Source organism: Vulpes lagopus, chromosome 17 (genome assembly GCF_018345385.1).
Source record: "Vulpes lagopus strain Blue_001 chromosome 17, ASM1834538v1, whole genome shotgun sequence".
NCBI lineage: Eukaryota > Metazoa > Chordata > Mammalia > Carnivora > Canidae > Vulpes > Vulpes lagopus.
Genome location: NC_054840.1, coordinates 17,132,318 through 17,147,019, shown reverse-complemented (window position 1 = coordinate 17,147,019; position 14,702 = coordinate 17,132,318). Strand labels below are relative to the sequence as shown.

Sequence of the window (14,702 nt, the reverse complement as noted above, 5' to 3'; positions counted from 1 at the left end):
ATAAAATAAAATAGGAATTCATGAGTCCATATGACATAAATAAATGGGTAAATAAATGGGGAGAAAAGATAGCTTTTTCTTACAGTAAAATTACAATTAATGTAGGAGAAAAGACACAAGTAGAAAAATCATTATTTGGCAACTATCAAAGTAATAATTTAGCCAAGAAATAGAAATGGATACAACTAGTGGGTAAATTTTTATGAGGATGGCTTATTTACATAGTCTCAAAGTGTCTCTTAACAAAATAACTGTTAATTACAAAGGAGAAAAGAGTAAATTTACAATAGAGAAACCTGGCAGATAATATTTAATTAATTGATCCAAGTTAACATTACCAGTAATAGGACAAATTTAAATTATGTACCACCTGAGAAGAAGCAATGAGGACATGGCATCACATTTATGATATTGTAGCCCAAAGTGCATAACCTGAATTTAACTATGAGGAAACATCACACAAATCCAAAATGAGAGGCATTCCATAAAATAACCAGAGTCAAAGGAGTCAAGGTCACGAAGTCAAGGAAAGTTTGAAGATTAAAGAGGCGTGTCAAACAATAGTATTGTGTGATCCCAAATCCTTTCTTATAAAGAACATTATTAAGGGGCACCTGGGTAGCTCAGCAGCTGAGTGTCTGCCTTTCTTTCAGGTCATGATCCCAGGGTCCTGGGATCGAGTCCTGCATCAGGCTTTCTGTGGGGGGCCTGCTTCTCCCTTTGCCTGTGCCTCTGCCCCTCTCTCTTTGTCTTTCATGAATAAATAAAATTTTGAAGGAAAGAAAGAATGAAGGGAAAGAAAGAACATTATTATTAAGACCACTGGCAAAACTTGAATGGGGTCTGAGCATTTGCTATTAATATGTCAATATTAACTTCCTGATATTCATGGTTACACTGTCTTTTATGTAGGAAAATGTCCTTGTCTTTAAGAAATATACTCGAAAATATGTAGGAGTCATGGAGCCATATGTTGGCAACTTGCTCTCAAAAGGCTCAGGGGAAAAAGTTATTTGAACTATTCTTGCACCTTTTCTGTAAGTTTTATTTCCTTAAAAAAAAGGGGGGGTAAAAAGAGGATGCCTGGGTCACTCCGTGGTTGAGCATCTGCCTTTGGCTCAGGGCGTGATCCTGGGGTCCCTGAGATCAAGTTCTGCATTGGGCTCCTTGCATGGAGCCTGCTTCTGTCTCTGTTTCTCTCTCTGCTTCTCTCTGTGTCTCCCATGAATAAATAAATAAAATATTTTTAACAAAAGGTTTTGGAGGGAGAGCTACATCTAACATTGCCCACCTAGCTAATTAGAAAAATCTAAAGGTTTGCCAGCATAGTCTGTCTACAACGCTGTGAAGAAACAGGCACTCTCACATATTTCTGGCACAAATGCAAGCTGGTATAATCTCCATGGAAAGAAATTTGGCAATATCTATCTAGCAAAAATACATATACACATTTATTCTTTAACTCAGCAATTTTACTCCTTGAAATCTATATCAAAGATAGACTGGTGGAAATATGAAAAGACAGACATATACATAGCCTCTTTATTACAGCATTATCTGTAAAAAACTGAAAAAAAAATAGAATAAAATCCTTCAACAGAGAACTGATTGAATAAACAATGGTTCCTCCATACATGAGTACTAGAAAGCTAAAATAATGAGTAAAAAATACTTATATATACCACTATGAAAGAATCTCTAGGAAGCATGGTTAAGTATGTAAATACATCTGAAACTAATATAATATTGTATGTCAACTATGTTCCAATGAAAAATAAAAGTATGTAAAGCATACACACTAGGAAATATGAGCTAAACACATATACCCCCATTACCTAAGCAGCAAGATAAGTATATACGCAATTCTGCATATATACTATATAGATATGGATATTATATATAATTTCTTTGCATCTTTTAAATGTAAGAATAAATCAAAAAGACAGAGAGACTGTACAAGGTAGAGAAAAGAAGGATAGGAGCCAGACTCTTCTGAATGTCTTGTCTTACAGATTTAATTTTTGAACCATGTAGATATTTTATAAGATTTTATATAATTCATATATTTTATATATTTTAAATAATATATATTTGACGAGCACTGAGGGGGACACTTGACAGGATGAGCACTGGGTGTTATTCTGTATGTTGGTTAATTGAACACCAATAAAAAATTGATTTATTAAAAAAATATATATTTGTGTATAGTATCTACATAAACTAATAAAAAATAAATTTGAAAAGCTAACACTAAAAATCTAAAAAACGAATGAGATGAACCTATCGAGTTGCTGGCATAACCATACAAAGAAGAACCATTTTGGGTAACTTTGAAACATAAGTTTTTGGTTTTTTTTTTAGTATAATTTACTTCAAATTTTGAGTATAATAATACTTCAAATGGTATGCCACAAACAGAGAAAAAGAAAAACTTCAACAAAATCTCAAATTGTTTTTAGGAATTATATTCCTCCCAGGTATTTTGACTTTCTATTCTGAGATTACTGCATATAAGGGATAGAGTAAATGAGTAATTTGTTGCTGTCATTAAGAATCACTGAGGGGGGCACTGGATGGGATGAGCACTGGGTGTTATTCTATATGTTGGCAAATTGAACACCAATAAAAAATAAATTTATAAAAAAAACTAAAAAAAAAAAAAAAGAATCATGACTTTTGAGATAGAGAAAGGAGAGACAAAAATACAATCAACAAACTTAAGTAAAAAGCCCATAGTTCCAAACTTGATTTAGAAATGTCAGAAGATGGGGCTCCTGGGTGGCTGTTGGCTAAGCATCTGACTCTTGATTACAATTCAGGTCATGATCTCAAGATTGTGAGGGCTCTGTGCTAGGCATGGAGTGTGCTTAAGATTCTCTCTCTCCCTCTACCCCTTCCCCATCCTTCTCTCTCTCTCTCTAAAAAGAAATGTCAGAAGACTAGGTCTGTCTTCTGAAAAGGCTGAGTAACAGTGACTAACACCATAAAAATTATCATTCTGGGGATCCCTGGGTGACCATTCTTAGTGCTCTGGTTGAGGTCTCTAACTACCATATTTAAGGGCTCTTTGGAAAAATGAATGTGTCCAGGTTTGGAGCAAGAATTTTCCAAGATAAGTTTGGAATATCATATCATATCATATCATATCATATCATATCATATCAAAAAGAAATAAAGAGTACTGGGGTCACAGCAAAAGAATTCAGAAGCCAACCTGAGGAGACACTCAATGGCCAAAGATGAGACAATTAGAGCACAGTAAGAATAAAAGTTGCCAAAGATGGAAATGTGCCAACAATGTTTAACATCATGCATCCACAATGACACTAAAAAATCCTTTGGATAATGCTAGAAGATCAACCCATTATTTTGAAAGCTAGTATATAAAAGGTGATAATAAAATATTAACCCTGTCTTTCTTAAACAAACTGAATCTGAGAGTAATGAAATAGTTGTAGAAATACTACCCTTAGTATGTGAAGATGTTATGATAGAAATAGAAATTTAAAACTCCTAATGAAATAATCTGGGTCAGAAGCATTTATGTCTGCTAAAATCACAAAAAGAAAATAATTAGATAGTATGTACCTCCCGTTGGAAGTATGTGATTTCAACTATGAAGTATTCTTGTCAAAAACTCAAGCCTCAGATCTAACTACCAATTTTTGGAAAGTTCAAGCTACAAAAAATTATGTTAAATAACTTTATGAATATGTAATCAATATAATCCAAACTATAGAACCCACAGGATGAATCATTTACTTTCTTCAATAAAAAAAAAATTGCAAGTCAAAAAATAAGATATAGGGGAGGGAACAAGTAGAGTTAAAAAAACCTGAGACATATTAACTAATTGCCATATGTAGACTTTATTTGGATCCTGATTTGAAAAAATATATACATGTATAAACACACACTTGTGATTCAATTGAGTAAATTTCAACCCTTTTATATAATTAATTTTTTAAATTATGGAGTTATTTTACTTTTTTAGGTAAAGGAATTAAGAAGGAATCTTTATAGTTTACATATATGCTGAATTTTTTTCAAATGAAATTATATGATATTTGGAATAGTTCCAAAATAATACAGACTGAGGGAGATAGTAGAACAGTTGAAAAACAGATTCAATGTGTTGATAATTATTGAATCTGAGTGACAGCTATATGGGGTTTCATTATTGTATTCTCCCCATTGTTGTATGTATGCAAACTATCTCATCATAAAAAAGTTAAACAAGAAAATGAGCAGGGTATTTTTAAAAGGTGAAGATTCACTTCCAGCCATGATGTAGTAAAAAGGAGTGGATTTATCTTCCCACCCAAAACAACCAAAACTATACAAAATATATGAAACAATGGTTTTGAACACCTAACATAAGCAACAAAAGACAGGAAACAAGTGAAGGTGACCTACAATTGCTGCACTTTCTGCCTTTAGAGAGTTTCCAGACCACTGTGCAGGGGGGGGAGGGAACCCAGACAAAATCTAGAGGTCTTCCTGACTTCAGAATACAGACATGACAGTCTATAGAAACTAATCATCACATGCATTTGAGGTAACTACCAGCAAATGAACAATTGAACATTTACATTTAAAAATACTATTCAGGGATCCCTGGGTGGCGCAGCGGTTTGGCGCCTGCCTTTGGCCCAGGGCGCGATCCTGGAGACCCGGGATCGAATCCCACATCAGGCTCCCGGTGCATGGAGCCTGCTTCTCCCTCTGCCTGTATCTCTGCCCCTCTCTCTCTCTCTCTCTCTCTCTCTGTGTGACTATCATAAATAAAAAAAAAAAAAAAATTAAAAAAAAAAATAAAAAATAAAAATACTATTCATAATAGCATCAAAATCATGAAATATTTAGGAATGCATCATAGAGTGTGTAAGACCCATACACTGAAAATTGCAAAACATTGCTGAGAGAAATCAAAGAAGATCAAATTAACCAAGACTGGATACTGGAGACACATACTATGTCTATAGGTCAAAAGACCCACATTTATTAACATGCCAATTTTACACAAATTATCTATAGATTCAACACAATTCCAATGAAAATCTCATGTTTTTTCTTGTTAGAAATTGACAGGTTGATTCTAAAAGTCATATGAAAATACAAAGGTCTTAATATCACCAAAGCAACACTGAAAAAGAAGAACAAAGCTAAAGGACTAACATAACCCTATTTAAAGATTAATTATAAAGTCATGTGGTGGCATTGGTAAAAAGATAGGCAGATAGATCAGTAAAACAGAATAGGGAGTCCAGAAACAGATCTGTGTATGAGCAACTGATTTCTGACCAAGATACAAAGGCAAATCAGTGGAGAAAGAATAGATTTCATTAAATGGTATTGGAACTTTGAATATCTATTTGCAAAGAGTCAATTTAAAAAACTCAAAATACAATATAGATCTAAATGTGAAACCTAAAACTTTGAACATTCTAAGACAATGCAGACAATGTAGTTTTTGGTTTTTTATTTGTTGCTATTAATCTCTAAGGGATACTAAAAACCATCCTTGGCTTTCAAGAAATTAGGAGCCCTTACCCACCTATCATGAATTTAACATTATTTGATATGGCTGGCCTTATAAATTATGAATTCCCAACAGCATTAAATTATCAAGCAGAAGAGTTATATACAAAATAAGACCTAAACAGATGTTGAAAGTCCAAGTGAATTTCAAGAACAGTTTTCTCACTTCCCAACATGTTTTCCAATTCTGTCATTCTGCTGTCTCTTCCTCAACCTACATCTAAGACCTCAGATGAAGTTTTTGTGGACATTATTAGACAAGAAAGAATCCCAAACATTTCATGGTATTAGATCCTGGCTTAAAAGAGTCCCAGAATAACTATGGAGAAGAAAACCTTCACGGTGGGCAGAACTCCACCTATTATTATGTTGACTTTCCTGTTGTACCTGAAAGGAGAAAAACTAGAAGACCAGATCTATGCTATTTTACAGTAAGGAGCAAAGAATTGTCTGGAAAGATTGCAAGTATATTTGTACATTAGAAGGCTCATTAATGATGTTTATTATGGAGAAGGCCTCTTATACCTGGAGGAAAGACAAAACAAAACAAAACCATATACTCATGGCTACCAGCTAGTCACCAAGGACTTCACCAATAGGCTCATGAAAGGAAAAGGTAGTGGTGTTGCTGATTATTTGGGAGTTCAAAAATATGTTCCTCTACTCACCAAAGTCAACTCAGTGATAAACCCTGCAAAGCACCCAGTTTTTCAGCACCAATCACAAACTCTTAGCTACCATAAGTAAATAAAGCCAAGCAAGCAGGCTGGGTTTCGCTACCAACTTGTAAGACAAAATGGCAATACTTGATTTTATCTTATGTGGCTCTCTCTCTCTCTCTCACTCTCATGCAAGACATTTCCATTTTGTAAAGAACTCTATTTTGTGAAGGTCTAAGGTGAAGTGTGAGACGGGGGCATTACTCCATATTTTATGTTACATTTTGATTCTGGAACCCAAATCATTTCTTGCTTAGGCTACAAATTTTATAGGTTTTTGTTTGTTTGTTTGTTTTTTTGTTTGTTTGTATTACAGGAAAATATCTGTTGCAGTTGTTAATTATAGCCCTCTCCTCCTGGGAACCAGATAGATATGTTCATGAGGGTTGGATAAAGACTAGAATTATATCCACCAGGCTATATTCATAATTACTATCCTATTTTAAAAACTGTGGATGATTTCTTGATAAAATGAGTCGTTCAGGCTATTCAATCCTTTAGATAAACTTCCTACTTTGTACTCCCAAACTTCCTATGCAATGAAGTTGTTAAATACTGTTAAATATGTTCAATCTACCCTAATCTTTAACAGATTCCCCAAATGTATAAGGTTTCCAAGTAAGTCTCCAGCTTATAACCCTTCATATTGAGAAGGATCTGATGAATTCATTCTAGGAAGAAAATCACCAATATTTTCCTCCTGTATTGTTATAAAAATGCATTATTGAAAATCAAAAAGTACCTCACCTCAATTTATTGAATAGATATTCATTAACAATTTATGTATTAAGCACTTATATACGTTAGGACACCATAGAAAAGCTTGATAACCTTGGATTAGGCAAAGATGTCCTAGATATGATACAAAAAGCAAGATCCATAAAAGAAAAATTTAATAACTGGACTTTAACAAAAGTAGAAATATTCATCCTTTGGGAGACACTATAAAGAGAATGGAAAAGATAAGTCACAAAATGAGAAAAGAATATGCAAATCATATTTGTAGTAAAGGATTTAGATTCAGAATATAGAAAGAACTTCTCAAAAGTTAATAATTAGAAAACAACCTAATAAGCAAAAGATTTGAACAGACATTTCACCAAAGAAGATACATAAATAGAAAATTAGCACTTGAAAAGATGGTCAGTCCCATTACTCATTAGGGAAATGCAAATTAAAGCTACAATGAGGTACCACTACACATCTGTTAAAATGGCTAAACTTTTTTAAACTGACCATATCAAATGTAGACAAGAATGTGAAGCAACTTCAGTTCCCATATACTGCTGTTAAGAATGTACGATGGTACAAACAGTTTGGAAAATAGTTTGGCAAGTTTCCTAAAAAGTTAAACATTTACATGCCCATATGACCCAGACATTCTACAGTTCTGTATTTTCCCATAACAAATAAAAGTGTAGTCCATGCAAAGACTTGAACCCAAATTTTCATTGAGGCATTATTTATAATATCCTAATTCTAGGAACAACCCAAATTTTCACCAGTAGGTGAATAGATATACAAACTAGTCTATCCATATACTGGGATTCTACTCAGGAACAAAAAGGAATATACTATTGACATACTTAACAAAATGGATGCATTTTAAAATAATTAGGAATTTGATCCCAGTAAAATCTATCCAAAATGTATTATAAAAGACAAAAAAATGTCTACTGTATGATACCATTAATATAAAATTCTAAACATGCAAAGTGGTTGTCTGAGGATGGGGATGGGTAGAGAGAGGTTGAGAAGGATGATTGCAAACAGGCAAAAGACAACCTTTGGGGGTAATGAGTAGTCATTATCTTTATTGTGGTGATAGTTTCATGGATAGTTACACAGATGCATATAAGTTAAAATCTATCAAATTGTACATTTTAAATATGTTCAGTTAATCAATGTCTACTTTACCTCAATAAAGTTGTTTTTTTTAAAATAAAGTTTTTTTAAGGTGAAAATGTTGCACGTACCTCATTCTTTTAAGTAAATGCACAGGAAAAAAGGGTATATGAAGATGAGAGTAGTAGAAACAGTCAGAGATACAAATTTAAATGTTGTTTTGATTTCATATGAACAACACATAGATCTAAAATAATGAGACTTACCTTTTCTCACAAATACAGAGACTGTAATGCTATTATGTGACTCAACTAGACGGTGGAGTTTTACAGATTGCTGAAAAAGAAGAACAGAAAATAGAAAAATGCTTATCTATTTGAAGATAGGTACCAGGTATTAATTCAGTAAAGTGCCGGTCTCTTTAAAGATAGAGCAGTGTCTTGTTTCCAGCTGAATACACTGACTAAAAACGAAAGACTAAGTAGCCTACCAGTCAACTGAAAAGTCATCCAACTTGCTGTGCTGCTCACCAGCAATAAGAAGTATGTGTTCTTTGATAGAAAGGAATTTCCCAGCATGCTCTGTTCACTCAAAGTAATTTTTGATAAGCATAAATTTTATGTTTAGTTATTTCAGTAAAGAACATCAAGAACTTTAATCATTCAAGATATATGTTTATACCTAAATAGCTTTGAGAACTAATAGTCATTTCAGCTTTGAGTTACACCTCATCAGAGTTCCCAATCTATAACGTCATAAAGAGTTTGGTGGTGCCTGATATTTCCTCATAGTATATGTTATTTTAACATATGAAATGCATGGGACATTGAGAGTGGATCAATAAGAAGATAGAAAAGAAAAATAAAATAAAATTATGCTAGATTTCACATTGATTAAGAAACTGTTTTGTAAGAGAACTATGCGGGTTAAAAGAACTATTAGGGTTAAAACTCCTAATCATTTAGTATATTCATTTATTTATTCCAATTTTGCCATTTAAGACAGCCCCTAAATCTCCTTGCATCAAATCATTTACAAATATGATTAATATGTCCTAAGAATGATTAATAGAATAATATAAGGTGAAAGAGTATTCTATTAACCTATTCTTTTATTCATTTTTGCTTTCACTCAACCTTTATTAAATAACCTTTATATATCAGAAACTATGCTAAGAGGTGAGGATAGAATAGTCGAAAAAAAGTTCTAGCAAGGAATTTACAACCCACTGGGAAAAACACTTTCAGTCAAATAATCACAAACATAAATGTGTCATTATGATTAGTAATAAGGAAAAAGATGTGCTTTTGGAGCATATATAGCCAATGGAAGCAATAGAAATCTTTCCTAAACAAGTGACTTTGAATTAAATAGATTGTTTAAAACTTCTGAACATTATAGAGCATTTGGCCCCAGTGGATACCATTGGGAAAGGAACCTGGATACTGGAAGAACCAAGATGGGAGGAATATTTACTTTTTATGTACACTGTTTTGTTCTATTTGAGCTTTTTAAAAATCATGTCAATATATTACCCCTTCTACTAAGAAAAAAATAACAAATTTAAAAAGGGAATTAAAAAAAAATTAAACCTCCCATGGCCTTATGATTATAGTGGTGACCTTAACAAGAGTTCTTTAATGGAGTCACAAGAGAGAAAATCAGGTCGGTATAGTGAGAAGTGAGAGGGAAATGAGGAAGTGATGATAGTATGCATAAAAAAGTTTTGCTGTAAAAGGGAGAAGAGAAATAGAGTAGTAGCTAAAGGTAGAAGCTTGGTCAGGAGAAGGATTGTTACCTGACTTGGGCATGTTTAACGTTGATGGAAAGGCCCTTTGGGTGGGGAGTAGAGAGATCATTCAGTGACTACAGAAGCACTCTGAGCAAGTGGGAAAGGGTACTATTGCAAACACAGGCAGAAGGCCCCTTGTCCTCTGTAATGAGTAGACTGGGCAAGAGGAAGGGAGAGATGGGTCATTTGGCAGTTGGAGAGTGGGAAATTGAGCAAATTCCTGCCTTATTGTTTCTGTCCTCTTTGTGGAACAAGTGGGTGAGATTATCTGCTGAATTAGAGGAGAACTGGAATAAAAGCAATGGAGTATCTCATGAAAGGTGAAGAGAGATTTGGTTTGAAACCTTAATTTTGAGAATGGGAGAATGCATGGATCAGGGACATACAGAAAGCTTGCCCAGATGAGGATAGCATTCATGGATTTAGAGTGTGATCAACCAGTCTGTTCTACATGACTTTTTCCCAACAGCACTTAGATTCCCTAGTGTAGGCATAAAGAAAGCCAAGTGTCAGACTTAGGCGTTGACAAGTCAGTACCAACCAAATAAAAAGAGCAAAAGAGTCATTATTAAATAGACTCTTCCACCTTCCACCCTGTTCTACCATCTTCAAGATACAACGTTAGAGCACCTACTTTTTCATTTATTCATAATTCATAGATATTTGTAAACTCTTCTCATCAGCCTGAGTAAACTAAAGGGGGAAAATTACTCAGAAGTCTAGGAATTGGGATGTGAGGGAGGGAAAAGGACTAACATTATTCAGCATAATTACTTGGGCTATATATTCACAAACTTGGTCTCATTTATTGTGGAGTGGGCAATGACTATTTCCTGATTCCTTTTTCTAACAAAATTTCAATAAAGTCACTACTGTTTCCTTTCTGCAGCCACAAGATTGGTGGGAAAAAACTCACCTCTCTGAGATCATACACCGTCAAAGCTATGGACATGATAGACATGATTATGATGGCAAAAGCATATTCCTTATAGTCTTCACTAAACCACAAACAGACACTGAAGAGTTGAAATATGTAAAATGGATTTAAAACCTGTTGGCAGGAAAACAGGAAGACAAAGGGGATATTTAGTCTTCACTTTTAGCTATTCATTGACTTGTTTGCTTTCATAAGCATCTCTGTGACACAAATTACCCCACACAATATTCTCATTATTATATTTATCCAGCAATTGCCATGTGCCAGACACTGCACTAAGCAACTTTACCTGAATTTTCTCATTTAATTTCCATAATTACCTTATTACCCAGAAGCTATTTCTTATCACTATTGCAAAGATGGAGAAGCTGAGCCTCAGATCTTGAAAAACTGCTCAAGGTCACACAGCTGCAACAGTCAAGATTAGGGCTTGAGCTCAGGCAATCTGGCCTAGGAGCACTTACTTTTAATCACTGCTGCACCTTATAATTTACAAAGTAGTGTCTCATGGGTCCTCATGTAGACCATTACAAGGGTGTAGAGTATGGATATCAGGCCCAGTTTACATGTACTGGCCATCAGAAGAGTAAAATGTTCAGGTCTACAGTTAAAATGTTCTCAATTCTGCTGTTCTACCCTAAGACACACCATCTGCCATCTTCAAAGCCATCAAAATACTTTAGATCAATGGATAAGTTGAAGACTACAATTGCTCATAAGTAGAAAGCCAAGCTGCAAGTGGGAAATTGTCACCAGAACAACTAGAACACTGTGGGAGAAAGGAGAGTCTAACTCCAATAATCGTTAGCCTGTTTTGGTTTAAGACAGTTTGCACACTTACTCAAATACTCTGGTTGATTTTCATTTGTCTAGGATGGGAATAGTAATCCTTGCCACTGGTTAAGGAAGGAGTGCACAGAAACATTTCCTATCAGTTTCTTTTGCTCCCTATCATGCCTGAAAGAAAGCTTGCTAGAAATATTGAGAAAATAGCTTTATATAAAGCAAGTAGCAAAGTGCAGAAAAAGACCCAGAGTACAGCTGTATGGTTATAGCCTCATAATAACCACTGCAAAATGAAAAATAAGCCCTGTGGTAGTCAAAGAGGAAAAAATAAACTCAGTAAATGATGGTCAAGTCCTTTTTTTTCCCTCCCACACACACATTGAGATCAAGAAAACTAATAAGGCCAAACAGATGTTCTTTTTCCTATAATTTTAGATGCTGAGGAAATTGTATATGTTGTCCATAAGGAAAATCTTGAGTTTTTAACTTTTTAGTTATTATTTTAGTTTCACAAAGTTGAGACAGATTAAGACACATAGAATTAAAAAGGAAAGAAAGAGAAGGAATGTATGTTCATCTAGTTATAGAAGGATAAGTAGACACATGAGCATCATCTTCTACTGTATCAGGCAATGTATGCAAAAGATAGTCTCCAAGAAGAGTAGAAAATAGGTATGAAGAAACTATATTTTGTATTCTTCTGAAGTATTCCAAATTGCAGTTACTTATTAGCAATTAGCATTCTTGATAATTTGACTAGAACTAAGCTTCTTTATTCCCTACCCAGCACCAAGAGAAAGTACAGATTACCTCCTTGATGAGTAGTTTCCAAATTGGTGTGATTTCAACATCAATAGTGTTAGGCCCACATATTAGCCTCCTATAGGAGAGATCATATATAAGTCAGTCATTAATAATAAAAATGACACTCATTTTTCACTCATTCAAAAAAGGGCCTATTCACTTTCTCACAATCAGCATAAGTCCCCTTTGTTACAAAATGTCCTCATCCTATCAAAATAACTGAGGAAGGGGAGAGTTCCCAAGGGTAAAAATAATAAACATGATCATATTGCATCTACTGAATTAGATTCTTCCTCAGGTCTAAATATTTCCCTGATGACAATTTTGGTATTTAATTGAGCCGTTGTCTCATTCAAGTAGTTTCAAGGTCGGCATTCTCTCAACTCTGTCCCCAACTTTGGCTGTGTGAATGTGGGATGGAGGAATCATTACAAGAAAATCATTTTACTGCTTAGAAATGTCAGACCTACCTTCTTACTCCTGTTCAGCTCTGGGAAGCTGCAGAATTTGTTTTAATGTGAGTGAAAAGACGTTGGGATCTCAAAAATAGCTTTCATACACAGTTATACAATCCTTTAACTGAAAACCTAGAGATATGTTTCTTTGATTATGCAGATCAATGACCCTTTCTGAGTTATTTTGCTGTTGCGAACACTAGCCAGTTTCTCCGTTCCTTCTACATAGATGTTCAGATCAAATAGCTTGGCCAGGGATGCCTGGGTCGCTCAGTAGTTGAGCCTCTGCCTTTGGCTCAGGGTGGCGTGATCCTGGAATCTGGGGTTGAGTCCCACACTGGGCTCCCTGCAAGGAGCCTGCTTCTCTCTCTGCCTATGTCTATGTCTCTATCTCTGTCTCTCTCTGTGTATCTCTCATGAATAAATTAATAAATCTTTAAAAAAAAACAAATAGCTTGGCCAAATATATTAGAACAGTGTCTCTGGAACTTAACAGTGCCTTATGAACTTTAATTTTCATACAGATGACTTCATGACTTACTAATGTGAAGATTTTGATTCAACAAGGATGATGTGTGGTCTACAATTCTGCATTTCTAACAAGCAGGTGATCAACAGGCAGGTGATCAACCAAAAAGGTGATGCTGATGCAGGTCCCTTCAATTAACGGAAAAGGGGCTGGAGGAGAATGTAAGAATCATAGAAACTTAGGACCAGCAGGGCCTAATAATCCTTTACAGAATCCTTCTCTTATTAACAATTAGGCAACCAAATCCCGGGTATGAGAAGTTACTTGCCCAAAACCACACAGTGAATTATTGATAGACTCTTAAATTCAATACTGTGCCCTTCCTAAGCCTTGCTCCTCTGCCCAGGAACTGACTTGGAATCATGGAGCTGCAGGTCTCATACAATACTTTCTGCTGCTCTACAATTATTATTCAACTATGTTACCTTAGTATAATATATATTTACCGATTACAATCAAAACTGGCTCAACCTCATTATTATAACCTTGAGAAGCATTGTACAGAGTAGAAAGAGAATTAAACTGGTCAGAGTATGAGACTCAGCTCTTCTTCTATCACTTCCCATCTGTGTGACCTCGTTCAAGCCATTAAACCTCTGTGAGCCTCATGCATTATATTGGGATGATAAGGATATTTTTTCTACCTCCCCCACAAGGCTGCCCTGATGAAGTGAGATAATGTATGTACATGCATTTAACAATACTGAACAGAGCATTACAAGGTTTCCTGATATTGACTGGCTCTCTGTTTGGCTAATGGCAACTGTCCTTTTGAGCTGATATAGATAACAGTAGGTATAGTACCTAATCTCTTGTTCTTCTTTTGTTAGACCTGATCCAAATTTTAGGTGTATCTTGGTAGAACTGAGCCAGTCTTCCAAACACCTGAAATAATAATAATGAGAAAGACATATTTAGAAATAATGTTTTTTGAGATAAATTTCTCTCTTTTTGATGAAACTGCCAAAACAACTTACCCAATTTTTTGGAACTGTCCTTCTAAGTTGTTCCAAACATATCTTATTTTCTGCACTTTTATGCATCTTACCTGCAAAAGAAAAGTACCAAGAAAGTCTCTAGTATAATGATCAGTAAATACATAGAAGTTTAGTGCCTAAAGAAGTATCCGTGGAAGAAGCAAAGACAAGCAAAGAAGCAAAGAGCCCTAAAATACTTATTACGATTATCCTTCCCTAAATTACCCCAACCTTCCCTAATACACAAATGGCACTCTTTATTAGAAGTGTAACTTCAGTTAACATATATCATAGGTCTACTACTTGGATAAACATAT

At 34.7% G+C, this 14,702-nt stretch overlaps 1 protein-coding gene across 1 annotated transcript in view; it reads right to left on the bottom strand.

The window, feature by feature from the left end:
- Window positions 1-14,702, bottom strand: part of ATP13A4 (ATPase 13A4) — a 109,050-nt gene that overhangs the window by 48,966 nt on the left and 45,382 nt on the right. Inside the window, exons 4-8 of the mRNA XM_041731856.1 lie at window positions 14,386-14,456; window positions 14,213-14,293; window positions 12,431-12,500; window positions 10,814-10,948; window positions 8,372-8,441 (exon numbers count right to left, since the gene is read on the bottom strand). Coding sequence (XP_041587790.1) covers window positions 8,372-8,441; window positions 10,814-10,948; window positions 12,431-12,500; window positions 14,213-14,293; window positions 14,386-14,456 — 427 coding nt within the window. The remainder of the gene's footprint in view (window positions 1-8,371; window positions 8,442-10,813; window positions 10,949-12,430; window positions 12,501-14,212; window positions 14,294-14,385; window positions 14,457-14,702) is intronic.